At 42.2% G+C, this 23,184-nt stretch overlaps 1 protein-coding gene across 5 annotated transcripts in view; it reads left to right on the forward strand.

Annotated features, from left to right (window-relative positions):
• Positions 1–23,184, forward strand: part of ECI2 (enoyl-CoA delta isomerase 2) — a 66,138-nt gene that overhangs the window by 28,316 nt on the left and 14,638 nt on the right. For 2 of the 5 annotated variants that reach the window (XM_045005694.1, XM_045005690.1), the window contains exons 2-5: positions 11,097–11,262; positions 13,374–13,472; positions 21,334–21,519; positions 22,252–22,321. In XM_045005694.1, the coding sequence (XP_044861629.1) occupies positions 11,155–11,262; positions 13,374–13,472; positions 21,334–21,519; positions 22,252–22,321 (463 nt within the window). In that variant the 5' untranslated portion in view covers positions 11,097–11,154. Of the gene's footprint in view, positions 1–413; positions 495–11,096; positions 11,263–13,373; positions 13,473–21,333; positions 21,520–22,251; positions 22,322–23,184 lie in introns of those variants that run through there. The other 3 variants (XM_045005692.1, XM_045005693.1, XM_045005691.1) reach the window with 3 other exon arrangements.

Below are 23,184 nucleotides of genomic sequence, written 5' to 3' on the forward strand. Positions count from 1 at the left end.
ACCTCACGTTGGCCAAGAAGGGCTTTAACAAGAGCCTGTGGGATCAGCCAGCCATGTCCTGCCACACCTGCAGTAGGTGTCAGGTCTAGAGGGTGGAGGTGAGAAGGGAGAACCCAGGTCAGTTGGTGGCTAACTGGGAAGGGGAGCAGATTTTCAGCTGTCACTTGGTAAGAGAAGCCTGGCTGGAGCCAGGAAGCTGAGTAAGACTGCAGGCTGTCAGAGCCTCCCTGAGAGAAGCTTGGTCTGAAGCAGGGAGTCCAGAGGAGTGTTAGCTAGAAAAACAGATTGAATAGAAGGGCTGCATCCAGCCAGGAACTGGAACAGTCAGTTCTCCTTTCTGGTTTTGTTATATTTGTTTTGTAATTTAGATACCCCAAAAACAGAGGAACTTTGATGCGACAGCATCAGACCACGTGCGAGTTGGCTGCTGTGTATGACTACTGACGACCTGGAGGGAAAGCAAAGAGGATGAGTAGGGCTACAACAAGCCACAAGTGAGTGGTGTGGAGGTCAACCTTACCAGAGGCTGAAAAGAGGTGCTCCTTTCAATTTGAGAATATATTTGAGAATATACTGACAGGATTGGCCAGCAGGCCTCCTATTCTTCTGATAGGATTATCTACAATGAGATTATGCACTACAATATCCAGCTGTGAATTTACCCTCCTAGAAGAAATAGAGTGGCTCCCTTTAAAACAAAACAAAGCCTGAGAAGGGTGGATGAGGGGAAGAACTAGTGTCTAATTGGCTAATCTCTCGAGCTCTTGTGGTGAGGCCCTTTCATTTTAGATGGTGCTGTTATGTCTGCTCAATAATGGGTCTCCAATAAATATTGTAATAGGCCTCCCCCCTACTGCTGAGTGGCTCGTGGGCATGTTAGAGACTGGCTGGGAGAACAAAAAATGTAACACAGTGTTCTTTTCCTGGATGGCGCTGTTTGTTGTTGCGAGGACAGTGTGTACAGCATGACTATTGCTAAGCAAAAATATACTTCAGAACTATTGTAAATGTATTGAATATACAAAATTCTGCAGGCAGATAGTGAAAGGCTTTAGCAAAACTGTTCAGCCTGCCAGGAAAATTGCATACTAAAGGCACAGTTATTGATTTGTTCATAGTCGTTTGTCCCTTTTTACAAGTGGCTATCAACCTTTTAAGCCATTTTTAAAATCCTTTTGTTAGAGCTTCACTTGATTACTCATGAGGCCTTAGAAAATTTAAGTGAAATCAGTTTCTCAGAGTGACTCTGCCTCTCCATGTAAGCCATTTATTTTATTTTCCTATGGAAATAGTTTTATTTTAAATCCTGAGTCTAACTTCTAACATCCCTTCCTTTTCTGAATTGATTGCTGCATCAGGGCAGCCACCCAGCACTCCTCCTTATTCCCTAAACTCAGGCTATGGCTACACTAGAGAGTTTACGGTAGATTCTCTAGTGTAGCTGCTCTAATCTGACAGGAGAGAGCTCTCCTGTCAATTTAATTAATCCACCCCAATGAGTGGTGGTAGCTGTGTTAGCAGGAAAGCTTCTCCCATCAACATAGCACTGTCGACACCAGCGCTTAGATTGGTGTAACTTATGTCACTTGGGGAGGCGGGTTATTCACACCCTGAGCGACATACACCAACATAAGTGGTAGTGTAGCCTTAGTCTTTTTGTCTCTCCTGAGCAAACAAATTGATGCTGAGGTGGTGGGAGCATGATACTTCCCCTAGTTCCCTTTTCTTCTCCTCTGACCTCACCATAACTCCTGGAGGAAAGAGAGGAATGGGAGGGAAGAAACAAAGACATTTTTAAAAAATGCTCAACTTCTACAGCAGTAGCAAGCATATCCCCTCATCACTGGTAGCTCTGCCAAGCAGGTAGGAAGTGGGCCATGTTAGCAGCTTCTGAGATGCTCTGTGTTCACGTGTCAGGTTCTGTACTAGCAGCAGGGAGAGTTGCTAGTATGGAACTCCCATGCAGATAATTATTCCTTTTTTTTCAATTTGCCAGCAGTTTTCCAGTGAAGTAGTTGCTCATGCTGTGGCAGGCCTTTTGAATGCTCTCTGGATTGAGTTAACACCCTTGTTGTCTTTAGAAAATTACAATTCTGGTTGGCAACCTGGCGTATTGGCATATTTTATGATGCATTGTCACAAACACAGTACAAGCGCAGCAGGAAAAGACTGAAAAAGTAGTTAACCATATTATGAAGACTAGTTTCCCCACTTACTCACCAATGCCATGTGTTAAGAGAGGCAGGGAAAAAGCTCAAAGCAACTAACATACAAATGACTGTAGCACCTTGTCGCATTCAGCTTGGCAAGACAAAATGGAGATGCAGTTTGTAAGTGCTATATCTCTGAAATAGAATTTTTATATTGCTACCAAAACTAAAAGCCCATGGAACATGATCTGTCTTCAGGATTTTGGATTATGTAAGGAAAAGACATTCTCTCATAGAAATAATGTGTATATGTTTGATGGTCTTATATTTGGTTTAATGGCAACTCTGAGATATTCAATTGAAAAGAGAATGTATTATTGGGAAACAAAACCCTCCAGTGAAAGAGACTTGTGGAATAGAATCTTAATACACACTTTCTCCAAAATGTGTCTCCTGCTATCCAAATTACCAAATCGAGTTTGTTTATATACTTAATTTGCATAGCAGTTAAGTATTTTCTGGAAAACAGAAAAATTGAGTGACTGCTTCTTAGTACAGAATCAGTTGTCAGACTGCCTGTGCTAAACTGACTCAGAACTCAGAACTCAAAAAACAAACAAACAAACAAACAAAAAAACCAACCAGAAATAATTGGGGCTGTCCCAATTATTTTTTTCTTAGGTCTTGGAAATCTACTTGTTGGTTATATAACTCTTCTATGAAGCAAGCCTTAATTAATGTCTCTGTAAATGTCCCAGAAAGCAACATGCAATTTTTCTTCCCAAAAAAATAATTACATTATTCAGGGCATAGTAGATTAGAAACTCATGGCTACCTAGGGTAGATTGTGTGCCTTCTAGGACAGACATTGACTTTATACTCGTCACTGCTGTACTGTGCCACCACTTATACCTAGTCCCAGAAAGAGACTTTAAAACAAAAAATGTCAGAACACACATAGCTATTTGCTAAGAGAAATATTCCCATTCGATCATTGATCTCCTCCTCCTCCTCCTCTGCATAGCACATAACTAATAATTTGTACATAGGGCCCTACCAAACACACCGTCCATTTTGGTCAATTTCACGGTCATAGGATTTTCAAAATTGTAAATTTTATGCTTTCAGCTATTTTAAATTACTTCTGCACTGCTGCTGGCGGCAGTGCTGCCTTCAGAGCTGGGCAGCTGGAGAGAGGTTGGTGATGGCCAGGAGCCCAGCTCTGAAGGCTGCGCTGCTGCCTGCAGAGCTGGGTCCTCAGTCAGCAGCCACCACTCTCTGGCCATCCAGCTCCAAGGGCAGCAGCGCAGAAGTAAGGGTGGCAATACCACACCTACTTCTGCACTGCTGCTGACAGGCCACTGCCTTCAAAGCTGGGTGACCGGCCAACAGCTGCTGCTCTCCAGCCACCCAACTCTGAAGGCAGTGTAGAAGTAAGGGTGGCAATACTGTGACCCCCCCTTGTGACCTTGTGACTTCCCCCCCATGGTCCCCTTTTGGGTCAGGATTCCCAATTTGAGAAATGTTGGTCTCTCCCTTGAAATCTGTATAGTATAGGGCAGTGGTTTCCAACCTTTTTACGCCCAAGATCAGTTTTTGAATTTGAGGGCAACCCAGCATCTTCCTCAAGGCCCCACCCCTTCCCCAAGGCCCCGCCCCGCTCACTCCACACACACCCCTTCCATTGCTTGCTCTTCCCCACCCTCACTCACTTTCACCAGGCTGGGGCAAAGGGTTGGGGTTTGGGAGGGGAGGTGGGATCTGGGCTGGGGCTGGAGGTTCACAGTGTGGGAGAGGGCTTTGGGCTGAGCCTGGGGCAGGGGATGGGGGTGCAGGAGGGGCTCAGGGTTGGGTGCTGCCTCCCACTGGGCAGCACTTAGCTCGGTCAGCAGCGCAGCAAGGTTAAGGCAGGCTGGCTGCCTGCTGCGGCCCATGCTGTTCCCGGAAGGGATCAACACACCCCTGCGGCCCCTGGGAGCGGCAGGGGATCATGTGGCTGTACAGTTCCCCTTTCCCAGCCAATGGGAGCTGCGGGGGTGATGCTTGCAAGCAAGAGCAACACATGGAGACCCCTCCCTGGGACCACAGGGGCATGCTGGCCACTTCTGGGAGCAGCGTGGGGCCACGGCAGGCAGCCCCCGCTTCACCACCGTGGCTGCAGATCGCAATCAACTAGGAGAGTCCCAAGGATCGACAAGTCGATCACCACAGGTATAGAGTAAAAGCACACAAAAGACCAGATTTCACGGGGGGGTAGACCAGATTTCACGGTCCATGACACGGTTTTCGTGGCCATTAATTTGTTAGGGCCCTAGTCATGCTACATAGTTTATTCTGAAGTAGTAGGTAAGTGATAGAGGACTTATTGATCATCCTTAACATGGTATATGATGATAATACTGTATATGTAACCCACATGCTTGCATTGCAGCATTTAGTGGTGTAAATAAGGGAGGATACATAGTTTCTTGTTTTGGGAATACTCTCTGTGCCTATAGACTTACCTAAGCTAGGCAAGGTTACTCCACTGGATGGGCAAGAGTCATCCAGAAATTGTGTGTTGCAGGCACTAGGCATGTATCATTAGCTGTTTGAAATTACTTGGGTGACTTCCATTCCAGGCAAGTAGCCTTGTAGGACACCATGAAGAGTCACCCTGAGTGGAAAATCATAGAATCATAGAATTGTAGGCCTGGAAGGGACCTCAAGAAAGTCATCAAGTCCAGCCCCCTGTGCTCTGACAAGACCAAGTGTTTGTCCAGCTTGTTTTTAAATGCTTCCTATGATGGAAGCCTATTCCAGAGCTTAACTACCCTTATAATTAGAAAGTTTTCCCTAATAGCTGACCTAAATCTCCTTTGCTGCAGATTAAGCCCCTTGCTTTTTGTTCTACCTTCAGTGGACATGGAGAACAATTGATCACCATCCTCTTTATAACATATTGGAAGACTTATGAGGTTGCACCTTAGTTTTCTTTTCTCAAAACTAAACATGCCCAATTTTTTTAACCTGTCCTCAGTGGCCAGGTTTTTAAAACCTTTTTATCATTATTGTCAATCTCCTCTGAATTCTTTTCAAGTTGTCCAATCCTTCCTAAATTGTGGTGCCCAGAATTAGACACAGTACTCCAGCTGGGGTCTCACCAGCGCGAAGTAGAGTGGGACAGTTACCTCTTGTGTCTTTGTATACAGTACTCCTGTTAATATATCCCAGAATCATATTAGCCATTTTCTTTTTTTGGCAGCTGCATCACATTAATTCCTCATATTCAGTTTGTGGTCCATTATAACCCCCAGATCCTTTTCAGCAGTATTACCACTTAGACAGTTACTCCCAATTTTGTATTTGTGCATTTGATTTTTTTCTTCCTATGTGAAGTACTTTTCACTTGTCTTTATTGAATTTCATCTTGTTAAATTCAGACCAGTTCTCCAATTTGTCAAGGTCATTTTGAATTTTAAACACATCCTTCAAAGTGCTTGCTATCCCTCCCAGCTTGGTGGCATCTGCATATTTTATAATCATCTTTTGTACTCCATTATCCAAGTCATTAATTAAAATATTTTCTAGTACTGGATAAGGACTGACTCCTGTGGGACCACACTAGATAAACCCTCCCAATTTGACAGTAAACCATTGATAACTGCTTTTTGAGTACAGTCTTTCAACCAGTTATGCATCCAACTTATAGTAATTTCACATAGACCACGTATTTAATGTTTCTGAGCAAATGGCCAGCCTGCTTTAAAAAAAAACAACCCCCCCCCCCCCAGAAAGTTATCATTTAAATATTTTATTAATGTTTTAGTTTTTAAACATCTAAAAATTCTTTACACCAATGTTAAGCTAGTTTTACATCATAATGGGAGGCTATTATTTTAAACAGCCTTCTACAAGGGGAGGGAAGGGCCTGCCATGCTGTTAGTGTGACAAGTAGTGTCAGTCATCAGCTAAATAGACAGATGCTATTAGCTGTAGAACTGATGTGAGCCCAATTAGAGGCTTTATGTTCAAATGTTTTCCAAGATAAAAGGCATTTGACAGATAGGTCAAAGTGGATGGGAAGATGGATAGTTTATAAGAGATCGAGAGTGAGTATGAGGACTTCAGGTCTGAGACAAGGCACTATAGTTGAAGTGATTGTCAGCATGGATATTAAAGTTTCTCGCGTTGATGCCCAAAGACAGTGATCTTTCATGTTGAGAAAATACAACTGGCCAAATGCAAATTGTATTTTGCAATAGTTCCAGTGAAAAATTACAGCTTTGTCTAGGTTGGTGAGTTCAAATCCTAGACTACTCTTCTTCTCTGCCTCATCCCACTTTGTTTCTACTGACTGGGCAGCCTCCATGGTAACTTATCTGCTTATTCAGATGTGCTGAGAGGTTGAGTCCATTGCTGCTGCATGAGAAAGTGAACTGTAATTGGGGGGAAATGACTACCAGCAGGAGAAGCACAGTAGGGGCTGAAAACTTTAAACAAACAACAACACAGTTTTCTGTATGCTATAGTGGTGTTAAAAGATAAGAAGGAAGAGCAGAGGCAAGTGCTTTCCCTCTCTCCCTTAGGGCTCACCTTTACTCCATTGTGAGCAGGATTGAATTTTGCCATTGATTTCTACAGGTCACATGATACCTCTATTCATCTTGAGTAGTATCTTGCTGACATCAGTAGGGTGAGAAAAAGTATATAAGATCTGGCCTGATGTTTCTGATTAGGTTCATTTTTAGGTCTGCTTATATGCTTCAGATATTTTTATAACTAATTTTTTGTCTTCATTTGCATCTTTTAAAAATATAGTATTTTACTGAAATCCTATAAAATACAGTAGCAATCAGATCTTGAGAATTGATTGTGGCCATTGTAACAGGGCCAGCCACCTACTGACCACCCCTAGTGGCCAGAGAACACTCTGGAGCAGGGGTCCCCAACGGGGTGCTGCGGGGGCATCTGAATGCATCCGCGTCCTGGCTGGCGGTCAAGCATCCGCCGAAATGCCGCCATGGTCCTTCGTCTAGTGCCCGCCAGATGAAAAGGTTGGGGACCATTGCTCTGGAGTGTCCTGCTACCAATTTCTCCCTTCTTCATGGCCCCTTCAACTCCGCCTACCAGTAATTAAAACATTCCCCTCCTGGGGTCCCATTTATAGAGTCCTTGCATATTGTCCCTTCTGAAGTTCATTCATGCTGTCCGTTCAGGTAGGGAGTCCCCAGCCCTTTTTCCTAGAGCAATTCTAAGTCTCTTAGGCTTCACCTGGATAGAACTCAGCCTTTGGCTTCCAGGCCCCCAAACCCATCTCCCAGTCAGGGTCTGTAGTAGGAGCTGGGGGCCCAGTACTCCCAGACTTTACCTGGCTGAAGCTCAGACTCTCAGCGCTCTGGTTCTGGTTTCCAGGCCCAAACCCTTCTCTCAGTCAGGGTCTGTCATAGTTCAATTGGCCTCAAGGTCTTCCCTGCAGGAGCTTTTCCCACAGACTCTCTACCATTTTCCCAAGTTTCTCCCCTCTTCATTGTAGCCTCCTGCTGCTGTCTATAGGGCAATCACCCTGATCTCTCCCAAGTGTGTCTCATTCTGAGCAGGATTGGCTACCCCGGCAGTCCAACCCTTATGGGCGAGCTATCCTGTTACAACCTCTTCTTCATAGGAAAATTCCCTTGAGAGACATGGGGAGAGTAGGCACATAGTAGGGACCAAATCACAAATGGTCTACAGAAAATTGACATACAAGTGGGGGAGGAAAAGATTTTAAAAAGTATAATGAAGGAGTGGCACAAGGGGAAGGGAAGGAAAACAAAAGGAAGGATAGAAAGTGGTATAAATAGTAATACAAGTCATCTGTCTACCTGGTAACTTTGAAGTGTTTGGGTAAGACAGGACTCAGTGCAACACTTGGGTGCCGGTGACTGTAGCGCTGAGTCTAGACCTATTGGAAGGAATCCTCCTGCTGTTCTTCAGTTATTTCTTTGCCATTCAACTGCCTTTTTCATACTTATTAAGGATCAACATTTCTAACTTAACAAACCCAAAAGCTTATTTGATGCTGAATACATGTGTGGTACCTTGCAACAGAATCTCAAATACTCTTCCCCCCCCCCCCCACGTAGCCTTAGAAAGACTACATGACACACAGTTTAACAAATGCTGTAGTGTTGATTAGCTCGTATAAAAGGCTTGATTCTTTTTGCTTCCTGTGACAACGTGGTTCTGATGTCAAATTGCATGACTTACTGGTGCTTTTTTTTTAAACTCAGGCTTTTGGAGCCAATTATGAGTTACATCAATTTGTAATAACAGGCAAAGCTGAGTGTCACCATTTTCCCCATGTAACTGATGAAGGGTATGTTGCTCCACCTACACACAAACTCAGTGACCCAAAAAAGGAAGAAATACCAGAAATTTAAAGTTCAGCAATGCCAACATTAATGATAGTGTCCCAGAAGGGCTGTAGCTAAATAGAAATTCTGACAGCCCTTATAAATTTTAGTACAAGATGACTCTGGAGCTTTATAACTGCATCTCATGGGGCACTATATCCAATGTTTTAATAGTATTCTTTGCATGCTTTGCCTGTAATTTTTTTCTGTCATGCTTAAAAACATAAAGTATTTTTATATAAGATGGATATAGCAATCAAGGGAGTTGGATATTGCATTGTGCAACATCCTGGAAAGGCATTATTTCTAGATTTCTTTAAGATTGTAACTGTCTGTGTATAGGAAAAAAAGGTGAGTTACTTGCTATGGATCTGATCTGCAAAAGAATGTTTTTGTAATGTAAGTACTAACAGCACGAATAAGAATGATATTAAATTAAGACCTGGAAAATATTTACCTGTTAATGTCCCAACTGGAGCTGGTTAGAAAATGGAATTTCCATTCTGTGGGAAATACTGACATTTCAAAATTTGTTTCCTTCTTTAATTGGAAAAAAGTCATCCCCCCCCCCCCCCAGAACAGAAATGCAGAAAGTTTTTTATTCAGAAACTTTGAAACACTTTTGATAATATTATAATAGATAAAATATCAGCTGTATAAAGTGTGAAAATTATTAGAATGTAGAAGTGAAAACAAAAATGAAAGGAGTCAAAAATGAAAGGAGATTAGTTTCAACACTTTTTTCCACAGAAAAGATTTAATTGAAATTGATACATTCCTGCAAAACATTTTTCAACTGTGACCAAAAAAAAATGCATTTTCTGATGGAAAACTTCAGTCCGATATTTTGACCAGGTCTAGTCCCAAATGTCAACAGAACATTTTGGGGCTGATTGTTCTCTTTAACCAATGTAGAAGAGTGGTGCAACTCCACCACCCGTACTGGAATAACTCTTGATTCCCACTCGTTTACAGGAGAATCAGAACAATAGACTCCAGTATTTGATGTTAAATATATCTGGACTTGAGAAATTTATAAAAAAATGACAGTGACTACAAGAGTTTTTTTTAGACTTACATAGCTTGTAAACTAAATACTGTAAAATCTCAGAGTTACAAACTGACTGGCTAACGACACACCTTATTTGGAACTGGAAGTACACGTTATAATCAAGCAGCAACAGAGACCTTCCCCTCCCCCCCCCAACCAAAAAAAAGCACCTACAGTACAGTGGCAAACATAACCTACCAAAATAAAAAATAAAAGGTAAAGTTTAAAAAAAATTGACAAAATAAGGAAACTGTTTCTATGTTTGTTTCATTTAAAATAAGATTGCAGAAGAAAACTGCTGCTTTTAACAAAGTAAAGTTTCAAAGCTGAATTAAGTCAGTGTTTTGTTGTAAACTTTTGAAAGAGTGGCCATAATGTTTTGTTCAGGGTTACCAACATTTCAGCGTTACAAACAACCTCCATTCCTCAGGTGTTCGTAACTGTGGCCTTGGCTACACTTGCAAATTTGCAGCTCCGTACAGCGCGGCTCCCAGCGCTGTACGTTATTCCCCATAGGGAGGTGGAGTACGGACAGCGCTGGGAGAGCTCTCTCCTAGCGCTGGCGCTTTGACTACACTTAGTGCTTCAAAGCGCTGCCGCGGCAGCGCTTTGAAGTGCAAGTGTAGCCAAAGCCTGAGGTTCTACTGTATACACAGCATTGAACACATTAACAATATAATGGGGGAGGGATAGCTCAGTGGTTTGAGCATTGGCCTGCTAAACCTAGGGTTGTGAGTTCAATCCTTGAGGGGGCTACTTAGGGATCTGGGGCAAAAATTGGTCCTGCTAGTGAAGGCAGGGGGCTGGACTCGATGACCTTTCAAGGTCCCTTCCAGTTCTAGGAGATTGGTATATCTCCAATTATTATTTATTATTATTATTATATTCTCCAATCCAGCCAGAACAGATGGAATCAGTGGAGTTACGGATTTATAGGTAAAAACGAACATTAATTTGCCACCAGTGCAACTGATCGGTATTTTGCAGCTTGACTGGCACCTGATCACATAACTTTCTCCCTCTGTCCCCTTTCTCTTTTGGCAGTGTCCTCGTTGACTCCTATCTCTGGCACTCTAGTTTACGTACAGGAAAGAATTAGGTACAGGCAAGTCTCGTCTTACGCGGGGGGGTTCGTTCCGCGGTTAGTGCGTAAAGTGAAAACCGAGTATAGTGAAACTCTCATTGAGTGGAATGGCGGGCGGAATTGCCAGCACTACAGATGCAGTTTTTACATTGTTATTTTTCTTCCCTCTTTTTGCCGACCACGCAAAGCTGAATTCGCGCATGTTAAATGCGCCTAAGATGCGACTTGCCTGTACTAGTTGTTCCAAGGTTAATTAGCTACAGTGATTTTTGTAACTTCTTTTGTATTTATTTACTGAGTTGTTTTTTGAACATTTAGTTGTGACCCTGTGAATATTTTTTTAAAGAAAGGCAAACATTAAACTTCTTGAAAAACAACATTTATAGTTACAGCAGACTAAAAAGCTAGCTCTAAATGGATATTTGTTTTCCTTATAGTAGGACAGTGCATGCTGTCTGTTTTCCTGTAATTCATCTGCATACGACTGGAGCTGCCATGCGAGTCAGTCAGGAAGATTTTGAAAAGGCTAAAGATCAGCTGAAGCTTTTGAAGGAGGACCCTGGTAATGAAGTAAAGTTGAAGCTCTACGCATTGTTTAAACAGGTAGGTCAGATAATTTTTGTTTAAATTGTGGCTATAGTCTGAAAAGTGACTGTAAAAGAAATCTTCTTAAAAGGCATTATAGGGTTGTACATTTTGTGTCTGAGCAACTTCATTGCATTTCAAAAATGCTTTTTAATTGTTTTTTAATAAATGACAGCTCTGCCAACTCAGCCTGAGCTCTGAGAGTCAAGCTGAGTTCGTCTCACCTCATGCATAATCACCGGTAACTGGTTTGGGAGTTATATTATGCCCGCAGTGACACCTGTACTATTCCATTACCTTCAATGTGGTGTGAGATGTGTCTGATTTGGACTGGGAGTGTGCGTGGAATTGTCAATGCACAAGAAGAAATAGAATCCAATTCACTCCCTTTTAGCAGTGTGTACAGGGCCTATATTCCTACAGAATTTATTTCTGAGTTAAAAAATTACTCAAAATTAATCCACTACTTAGTTTGTGTGAAATTATTATAGTTTCAACCAATGTTCCCTTTAATTTTTCCCATGCATGTGCAGAATGAATTTTGTTATGTGCACCAATATGGAGGGGATGTGCGGTGGGGGTGGGGCTGAGGAGTTTGGAGTGTGGGAGTAGGCTCAGGGCTGGGATGTGGGGAGTAAGGACTCCAGCTGGGGGTGCAGGATCAAGGGTGGGGCAGGGGATGCGGGATTCAGGGTACAGGAGGGGGTTCAGGGCTGGGGCAGAGGGTTGGGTTGTGGGTGGGTGAGGAGGGCTCCAGCTGGGGATGCAGGCTCTGGGTGGGGGCCGGGGATGGGGGGTTTGGGGTACAGGTTGCCCCAGGGCCGTGGCAGGAGAGAAGATTCCCCCCAGTCCTCTCTCATCGCAGCGGCACCTGGGCTAGGTCGGAGAAGTGCCTCTCTCCAGCTGGAGCAGCTCCGGGACTGAAGCTATGAGAGAGCGTCTCTCCCCGCCTCTCCCTAGCCATGGTAGATCCGGGGCTGGAGCTGCGGGAGAGGCGCCTTTGCACCTCCCTGCCGCAGCCCTGAGTGCCTGCATGGTACTTGATAGGCTGCTGCACAGTCAAGCAGCTTAGAGGGAACTTGGGTTTCAACCCATTGTATTATTTATTATTAAGGCTTCAAATGGAAACATGACAGGGCATTATGCAAGCTCTCTATAGTGGAGGGGAATCTCTTTGTAATGGTATGAAGCAGTGGTTTTCAACCCCTTTCTTTCTTTCATTTGTGGACCCCCAAAAAAATTCAAATAGAGGTGCAGATCCTATGGTCCATGGACCCCTCCCATAGACGTCTTAGACTGAAAAGTGGCTGAACAGAATTCAACTACAAATGTTGTACATGCTCAGCCTGGTATTTGATGCCATGTGAGAAAAGGTGTTAAACTGGGCTTCTGTGGTAACAAGACTTGCAGGTTTTGACCTGCAGATGGAGGTATTCACATACTTTTGATCAGAAAAATGGAATGCCTTTTCTGGGATCTGAAACTTTGTCTAAGGGGTCCATGAAAGGTGACTGAAAATAGTCTGCAGACCCCCATGAGGGTCTGCAGACAACAGGTTGAAAACCACTGGTATGAAGTGTATTTGGGGAGAGATTAATCTAGGCCCGGGGTTTAGTCTGGGCCATATCTTGTTGTATTGAGGGAACTAATTATTGTTTTAATAAAATTCAAAAACACACACTTTTTAAAGATAGACTCTTACTTGTTATTGTCAGTAACAGCTGACATTAGTAAGCTGGGGTCTAAATATTTCTCTCCCTGTACGTGTAATGTGCCTTTCTTAAAGAAAGATTGATCTCATGCAATGATATTTTTGTAAACTGTATACACAAATACACCTTTTAAAAACATGTTTTTTTTTAATTTAATTAAAATGGTTGGAGTGTCTGTACAATATTGAGATTGGGTTCTTGATAACTTGCATGCTTGTCTTAAATACTTAAGACTTAATATAGACATAATGATTTCACAGTACTCCTTTCTTTGGAGCATACTTGTTTGTTTTCAGAGCTTCTGTGCCATGATCATATAATGATTGATAGTGGTTGTGTTCTTTGCCCCCAGCTTGCTGGTTGAGAAATTTGAACTTCCTTGAAAGCTTACATGAGTTTATTCCACCCTTTATACAGGCTACTGAGGGTTCCTGCAGTTCTCCGAAGCCTGGCATGCTTGACTTTGTCAAAAAGGCCAAATGGGATGCATGGAGTTCACTTGGCAGTTTGTCTAAGGTGAATATAGCGCTGCTTTCAATTCATCACTTCATTTACAAACCAGATATTTAATACTGATTAGTGAAGGGTTAGTGTGTAACCATACTGCATGTTAGTTGAAAGTCTGTTTCAGACATCAGCCTATTCTGCATTATGTCTTACAAACTTCTAAAATATTTTGGTTTTATATTTTTGCTTTGTAAACTTGGTGTAAAGTGTTACCAACAGTTGATGGAAATGTTCATCTACAAGAGTTTTAGGTGTAATTACTTATTCAAGGAACGTTTGCTTGCTTGCTTGCTTTTAAAAGTGCCATTCTAATTGTGTCACATTTTAGCATTTCTTTAAAAAATAAAAAATGAAATGGGCTTTATAGCACTTTTCATTGCCATACAGATTAATCCCCTGAGTGTGTGTGTATGGGGGGGAGAACAAGTGTGTCTGCCTCCCTCTGTCTCTTAGTTGTTGAATAGATATATAGAGAGAGAGAGAGAGCACGTGCCTTCTGGTGTTCCAGGAAGAGATAAAAAGCCTTAGTTCTATAGAATATTCTATCAGCTGATCAAGGACGGAAAATGACTTGTTCCAAATGCTAGTCTTAGCCAGGAAGCCTGGGTAAAACGTGTATGTGGCTGAATTGGGTGTTGTCATAAGGAAGTTAAAGACAAGGATCCTTAGACTAATGTCTAATTTGGTTTTAGCTGATAAAACTACCCCAGCAACAAATTTGTGCCTACTTTGTGGACTTTACAAGTGGAATTAAGCTAGTTTCTATCTCTTTCTTTAAAAGAGGAAGAAATCTTCCATCGTGAATGCTCATTTCATGGATGCTGGTAACTTGTCACATGAAATAGGAAACTTATAGGCTAAAAGACTATGAAAAGTGACTCTAAAAAACAGCCTAGCTGTATCCCATTTTTATTCTGTCTCAATAGAATACTTTTTGATATGGAATCTTAGTAGATTACCAGAGCCCTAGGATGAGTTTGCAAAACTAATAGAAGAACTATATATTTTTATTTTTAAACTAAGCACACTTTTTAATATGAAATCTATTGAGAGAGAATAAAAATGTTTCCTGCTATGCCATTTTAGAGTCACTTTTCAGAGTAAAACTGTACTTTTAAGAGCCAAATATCTTCTCCCTAAGTCGTGTCAGTTGGCAAAATTTGGACTTTCCTGAAACAACTTCTAGTTCTAATGGACAAACTGCTGCATCAGAAAAAAAATGTCTTCACTTAGCTTAGCAATAATATAGCTAACATTGCTTAACCAATCATTGTCAGAGGGGTAATGATTTCTTTCTTTCATATTGATTATGCTGTGGTAGCTCTTGTAAGAGCTATTTCTCACGTTCTGATTCTCAGATCATGAACTGTTGATCACTCTTCACTGATGCACTATTTTTTGAAAGGACTTACAGTTAATAAGCAATGTTTACAGACTTCAGTACTTCAGAATAGTAATCATACACAGTGATGTTCACAGTGCGAGAAAGTAATAGCTCTTTGTGCATTTGTCTGAGTGGGGTAGCCGCATCAGTACACTGAAGGCTGAGCTGCCTTGTACAAACTATAGTTAGGTCTTTGCACTATGCTGCCATAGGCCCGACTGCCTCTTCCTAGCCACATTACTGTATGTAGCAGACCTAGTTCCTGATTGTGAAACTGGCCAGCTCAATACCAGAAATGCCAGACCTCCCTTATTTTCCATAATCTTTTGATTTTTACATATATTTATAAATTCAGGCCTCAAATCTATGACTTTTGTATCACTTGCAACCGTTCAGGTCCAACAAATGCAGCAAATAGTGTCATGGCCATGGGGGTCATTCTTCAATCTGTGCATGTACCACAGGGGAGCATGGGGAGGGTCTGATAGAAAGGAAGCCCCAGCAAATTTGAATGAGGTTTGTGGCGCTGGTTGCAGAACCCATGCTACAAGATATGTGTCGTGCTCTAACTGCCCCACGTAGACCCTGCTGGACTATATTAATGTGCTCTAGATAACTTTTTAGAGCATACCAGCTGGTCCCGGTTTCTCAATGAGAAGGAGGAGAGGTCATAGCTATGCAAAGGGGGAACCCAATACACATGTGCAGGCCTCTCAGGTGTTCTCCTTATGAAAATATGGTTGCACCTCTAGTGAAAGGAGTGCAATGGGGGCAAGCAGGCATGACTTCTTTTTTGCTACACCCCAATTGCCCCAGAGTTCACCAGCAGCCATCGTTGATAAAAATGGCTGATGTGGGTGATAAAAATGAGACTAATATGCCAGAAAAGCCCTAAGTGGAATGGTTTTTGAAGTTCAAAATAGACTATACAACCAAATTTGAAGTGATTAAGCTATTGAGAGAGAGTGAAAATTGTGTGTACTGTGAACTATGTCACATGGACGCATCCATCATGCATGGCTGTTGTAACAATGTGAAAATTTGCATTGTGCGAAAAAGCATGTTGAGACAGCAAAAACACCAGCCAGCAGCAAGCAGATAAAGCAATTCTTTACTGCAGACCTCAACGAGAATGTGATCTGTGCTGAATCGTTAGTAACGGGCTTCATTGCTGAGCATAATTTGCCAGTTGTGGTGAGCAATCGTGTCTCAAAGCTGCTGAAAACTGCTTTTCCTGATTTGGAAATCACCAGGAAATATGTATGTATTCGCACAAAGACGACAGCCATTATCAAAGAGATGGCAAATGACAGTGTGGACCATCTAGCAGAAAGCATGTGGTGGTCATTGTCTAGTCTAGCCCATGACAGCAGCAATGGTGCAGATGCTGTCAGTCTCAACCTGTACAGAGTGCGCCACTGGAGAGAATATTTTTCATCTTCTGAGTTCAAATATGGATGCCAGAAAAGTCCCTTGGTCAAACTGCTTGGCTTTTGATGTGACAGTGCTTCTGTCATGATGGGCGTGCACAAGGGTGTTGCAGTGTTTATTCAAGAGAAACATCTCTCTCTTGTGGGCTGCCCACATCACAGCAGAGAGAAGTGCAAAATATCATGATTAAGGCTACATTTTAGTCACAGGTATTTTTAGTAAAAGTCATGGACAGGTCACGGGCAGTAAACAAAAATTCACGGCCCGTTAACTGTCCATAACTTGTACTATATACCCCTGACTAAAACTTGGGCCGGGGGTGCTCTGGGGGCTGCTGGTGCTGGGGGGGAGGCGAGTGCAGGCCTGCTGGTGCAGCGGGGAGGTGAGCAGAGGTCTGCTGGTGCTGGTGGAAGGACGGGTGGTGGCGCATGGTCTGGGACCCCTGCTGGTGCTGGGGGGCAGGAGAGGGATGGTGGGGTTGACAGGCTCCCTACCTGGCTCTGCACAGCTCCCTGGAAGCAGCCGGCATGTCCCTGCAGCTCCTAGGAGGAGGGAAGGCCAGGGGGGCTGTGGGCTGCTCCGGAGCTCCCATTGGCTGGGAACTGCAGCCCCGCACTCCAATCTCCTACCCTAGCCCTGAGCCCCCTCCCACACCCAAAATGCTGCTGCTGCTGGCCCAGGGGCTTCTCGAGTGCTGAGGCAGCCCTGGAGCCAGCTGCTGCAAATGTCATGGAGGCAGGGGCAGCTCTAGGATTTGCGCCGCCCCAAGCAGGGCGGCACGCCGCGGGGGGCGCTCTGGCGGTCGCCGGTCCCGCGGCTCCGGTGGACCTCCCGCAGGCATGCCTGCGGATGCTCCACCGGAGCCGCGGGACCCTCCGCAGGCATGCCTGCAGGAGGTCCACCGGAGCCGCCTGCCGCCCTCCCGTGGGACGCCGCCCCAAGCGTGCGCTTGGCGCACTGGGGTCTGGAGCCAGCCCTGCATGGAGGCCACAGAAAGTCACAGAATCCATGACCTCCATGACAGACACCAGCCTTACTCATGATGAGCTCCTAATTGACATCTTCTGTTATTTCAACAACAGAGTTAATCTTGTGTCAAGCTGTGCAGTGTGGAAGTCTGTAAGATATTGAAGCATGTGAGCATGCACTGGCTGTTGTTTGGCCTATATCTGACCCAGCTCATCCAGCAGTAGAACCATTGGCCATGTTTTCTGGGTTGAAGCAGCAACATTGGAAGGAGTTCATTCATGCAGCACCAAGCCCAAATCTGCATCTATCAGTCTGCACACTTCTCCTTTGCAGCAACATAAAACCACCACAGATGCTGATAAGATTCATGCTAAGGTGACAAGCCACGAAGACCAGGCCATAAGAGACAACCTAGTGCAAATCAAGATGGGCCAGGCAGAGCACAAATCAGCAACAACCAAAACTGAACCAGGCATAGCAGCAGCCACCAGCCAGTTATCAATGGCAAAACTGGATATCACAGGAGCAGCACTACTATAGTTGGTTGCATCACAGTTTTTGATTAAAGGTCAACCTTTCTAAGGCCTTTAAAATTGACATGCATATTTGGATTTCTTTGAAATTTGGTGTTTATCAGGAGAGTGCCTGGATAGGGTTAGTGACCCAATTTTGGGGTCATTTCAGCTAGGGGTTACAGAGAGAGAAGCCCCCTCTCTCCAGAACTAGCCATTTTTCAAAAAGATTCTAGATGGGCTTTTTTGTGTGGAGCTACAGATCAAACTACTGATGTGATATGGGTCAAAATAGTCTTAATCTATCAAGTTTTACCCAACGTAGTGCATGGCACCACTAAATCTTTGCGGTACCCAAATTGAATGGTAGTTAAGAAAATGTAAATTTTTTACAGTGTGTATATTCTAATACAGAAAAATGGCAAGAGAGTTTCCTTTTCCCACCATTTTATATGCTTTAAAACTCAACTCCTTTTAAGTGTTCTAAAATCAGAACAGTTACTTGCATTGCATTGAAATTTGATGTGCCTCAGGGGGACATTAGTGGTCCAACCACGGGGTCATTTAACTAAAAGGTTCCCAAGTTACAACCCCCACAAAAAACCCAGTTTCCTTCTGCTGCCTGGTACTGTTAAACTGAGCCCTGCTCTATACCACAGTTCGTCGGCACAAGGCAGCTTATGTTGACCTAACTGCGTAAGTGTCTACACTAATATTTAGCTCCTGCCAACGTAATTCACTAACTAAATCAACTTAATAACTCTACCTCCATGAGAGATGCAGAGTCAATGTCAATGTAGTTAGGTCGGCACAGTGTCACTGTATGTGTTGTGTTGCTTACATTGACTGTTGCTGGCTTTCAAAAGCCATCCCACAATCCCCCACACTGACAGTTCAGTCGGTGAAGTACTCCTGGCGAGAATGCACACCGCTGACATGAGCAAAGCGTAGACACGCACAAGCGATGTAATTACTGCATCACTGTATGCTGACATAAGTTAGGTCGACTTAATTTTGTAGTGTAGATGTGCCCTGAGCAATAGTAATGATTAGATGAATCACAGACCTCGTCGGGATTGATGGCTGTGAACATCCTTCAGTTAACATAACTAAGGATAGGTATGGGGGTGTGATTAACTTAAGACAAAAGGATTTTGACTGAGTGGCTACAATTTGTGACTCCTGGGTGGCAATTTTATTTTGGGGGAATGTAATCAGTCTTTGGGGGGGGGAAATTAAATGTGTGAATGTTTCCTAGGAAGAGATGGACATTAGGAGGGTGGAGGAGTAGTGGAATAAAGGGAGAGGGGTTTGGGATGCAGCGTGGGAGGGGGATAAATGAGGATGGTTTGTAGGGGAGGGGAGAGACCTTGGAAGTTAGGGAAAATGGAGGAGGAGGACCCTTTTCCCCCCTTGTCTATCTTTTAATAGTGTTAGATGGAATCTTGATGGTGAGAGTGAATGGTTTGCAAGAGGAGGAGAAAAGCTTGTACATTGAAGTGTCTCGGGGGTTGGCAAAGTAAAAGTATATATGTTAATGAGGCAAACTGGGGCATTGCTGAAAGAGGGCAAAGTTTAAGGTGGTGTGTGCAACCTTAACTCTGCATTTCCTGGTTTTCAGACTTTGAATTTTGCTCAACTCAGTGTTCTGAAAGGGGACAACATACCACCAACCTATGTTAATATCATATATATTAATATACTTTTTTGCCATTGATTAGACTTAAGAGCCAAGTTTTCAACAGAGTAGCCTTTCTTTTTTGGCCACAATTTGTGCTTGCAAAATGTGCTTCTGTGGTTTATTTACCTAATTGCAGCCACAAGAGAGGTAGTTAAGATGAAAGTACTAAGATTTGTGACAGCAATTGATTTTTAGGCTTAAAAATGCAGATACAAATCTTTTCAATTTAATTTATCCTGCCCAAAAGGGAGGCTGGGCTTTTAAATTCTTTTAAAAATTGACCCCAAATTACATATAATTGAATTTATAAAGAACATGTTGGATAATTATTCTTTCCTGAGAAATCCACGTTCAGTGGTGATGTTTTCGTAGCTCTCTATGAGATCAAATGACTAAATCAATATAAAGAATGCAGCTCCTTGCTCTTTGGGTGCTAATGCTGTGATCAGCAATTACAGGGGAAAACAAAAAACTTTAACCTTGGGAATGGGGGCATAAAGACGAGGTAAACCAGTGTATGCAAAATTAGAACTGAACTGAAACGGTTTTTGAACTCAACATTTGGTTTAAATTTCCCTCCCCTCATTTTTTCCTGTGTCTCCACACTTACGGGTTTCTACCAGAAACGTAGAGGGTCTGTCATGAGATTGCAGTACAATTTTTAGACCAAGAAGCCTTTGGATAAGCATCCAGAAGTTTTAGTACTTCTGTGAATTGAAACTTTTGAGCTCCACCTATCATTAGGAAGAAGTTTCCCAAATCACTTGGAAGTGGGAGGAGAAAAGGGGAGAGAGAGGGTGGGTTTTTTTGTTTGTTTGTTTTTTGAGCTAGCTGACCAGTCTTATGCCCTGATCATTGTTATTGGTAAATCTTTCTGTTTGGAAGTTTACCACTTATAATGTTTGTTCTCACGACACCTTTTAGTGAGAGAAGAGCAAGTCTGGGTCATTCTCGCACCCTAGAATGAATAAAGACTCTTATCTCGCCATAAAAGAACTCAGATTACCAAGTAAAGATTTGAGGTATCAGATTTTATACATGGAAGTTAAAAAAAAAAAAAAATTCTGTTGGGCAATCTTATCAAAATAAAAGACTGATGCATATAGAAAAGCAGTTCTCTGATGAAACTATAAGAGCTACAAAATGTGTGTGTGGGTGTTTGTAGATGGTTGTTTTTAAAATGGGCTCTCTACGCCCTGTACAATGAGCTGAACAACTCATATTACTAGAGAATAATGCATTCTTGAAGTTCAAATACAGAGAAATGGAGGTTCTCTAGCAGTTATGCTAATGTTCAAAGGCAGCATTTCATTCAGGATAATAATTTGTGAGACACCCAAGAATTTAGTGTTAACAGATTGTTTCTTATGTTTGAGCTAAATATTTAGTTTTCTTTCATGTCTGTAGCTTACCGTTTAAAATGTGTCTTAGCCTCCTTTTCTGGCATTTTATTTTCCATCTGTACTTGCATTCTGAAATAAAATTTTTGTTTTGCTGAAGTTCTATCCCAATGCGTGTCTCAATATAGAATACCTTGAGAGCCCTCTTGTCCCAAATCTGGAAAACCAAGTGACAATCCTTGCCTTTTGCATATTCTACCATAAGGATTTTCAAAACAGATATTTCCCCTCTCAAACTGGCAATGCTTAACACCATCAAAACCTTTGCCATTGCTCTCACGAGACACAAAACATACAAAGTGTTCATTCAGTAAGTGTCCTTATTTGCTTCTTGGTCAACTTGATGAACATAACTTCCATTTAAACAGATTTTTCTAGTTTGAGTTATACTGAGAAGAAAATCCTATTCTCAGCTCATCATTGCACTAAGCAGAGGAGACTGAGCTGGACTCCAGCATTGCTCAATAATAATTTTGGGTTTTCCTCACCACAGGACAATGCCAGACAGAAATATGTTGACCTTGTGTCAAGTTTGGTCTCTTCTGAGTCTTCTAGCCAGGTGAAAGATACTACTCCTGACAGCAAACATGGATATGAAACCCTACAGGTTACCACCACAGACCACATCACTAAGATAATGCTAAACCGCCCTGAGAAGAAAAATGCTATCACCACACAGGTAAAGACATTGACATTAGGGTTAAATATTCTCTTACATCAGGTTAAAAGCCTGGTTTCTCTGACATGTTGTGGTGACGTTTTATAACAACTTTTTGAAGTTTCTTCCAAATATTGTGGGCCCAATCCTACGAGATACTGACTTCCTCTACTCCCATTGAAGCCAATGGAAATCAAAACCTACAGCACCGAGCAGATGAGGCCCACAGTTCACTATAGTGATGCATGTGGACAAACGCTAAGCAGCTACATTTTTGTGAAGTAACTTCGAAGAATATACTTTGCTAATGCCCAATCATAGCCTAAAGCAGCAGCTGCTCTTCTTCTTGGTATTTGTCTCCTCAGCATAATGCCTTAATAGTGTGTTTTCAAAAGCAGAGCGCTGACTTTTATTTTCCCTCGAGTTCTGGAGTGTCCTTCATTTCCCTGCTCTTTCAAACACTTTATGTAATTCTTCTGCTGCTATTCCGTGTCTTCTTTGTTTTCCATTTCAATCTGTTCTTTAGCTTTGAGTTGATGTACAAAAACTAACCACCTTGCTAGCATGAACAGCTTTTTAAGGTTTTGATTTTTTTCAAAAGCTCTTAGTGTTGACCTAAATCCTACCCTAAATTGAGACTGTAAACTGCAGAAAGACTCTACTGTGGTTAATTTCAAAGATTGTGAAATGGGTTTTCTTTTGTGACATCACATTTTTTTTCTTATGTTCTTTTTTAATCCTTCTTTTACATAGATGTATAAAGAAATTATTCAAGCACTTGAAGAAGCTGCCAAGGATGACTCAGTCATAACTGTAATAACAGGTATCGCATTTCACCGGCTTATCAACAAAATGTATTTTTATTTTTTTGAAGAGATGAATTTTACCTTATGCCTAAATATAATGTTGACAGATCACTGGTGCGCTGCCACCACCAGCAGCACAGAAGTAAGGGTGACAATGGGGTGCTAGTAAGTCTGCTGTGAAAAGTGATATTTGTGTATATTAATAAAAGAGCAAAAAGCTGAAGTTCCTTCACACCTCCCTCGCCCCTCTGAGAACCCCCAATTTGTGCACCACTGAACTAGATAACCATTAGCAGACTAAGGCAGAACTGTGTGTAAACAAGGAAATTAAAATAAGAACACTTTCTTCCTCTTTTTTCCTAGGGCTGTTGATTAATCGCAGTTTAGGAAACTCATGCGATTAACTCAAAAAAATTAATCGTGATTTTAACAATTAATCGTGATTAATTTCAGTTGTAGTCGCACTGTTAAAGAAAAGAATACTATTTGAAATTTATTTCCTACATTTTCAAATACATTGATTTCAATTACAACACAGTATACAAAGTAGACAGTGCTCACATTTTATTATTTTTTATTACAAATATTTCCACTGTAAAAATGGCAAACAAAAGAAATAGTATTTTTCAATTCACCTCATACAATCTCTTTATGGTGAAAGTTCAACTTACAAATTTAGGGTTTTTTTGTTACATAACTGCATTCAAAAACAAAATAGTGTAAAGCTTTAGAGCCTACAAGTCCACTCAGTCTTACTTTTTGTTCAGCCAGTTGCTAGTTTGTTTACATTTATGGGAGATAATGCTGCCCATTCCTATTTACAATGTCACCTTGAAAGTGAGAACAGGCAATCGCATGGCACTTTTGTAGCTGGCGTTGC

The sequence above is a fragment of the Mauremys mutica genome, chromosome 2 (genome assembly GCF_020497125.1).
Source record: "Mauremys mutica isolate MM-2020 ecotype Southern chromosome 2, ASM2049712v1, whole genome shotgun sequence".
Lineage (NCBI taxonomy): Eukaryota > Metazoa > Chordata > Testudines > Geoemydidae > Mauremys > Mauremys mutica.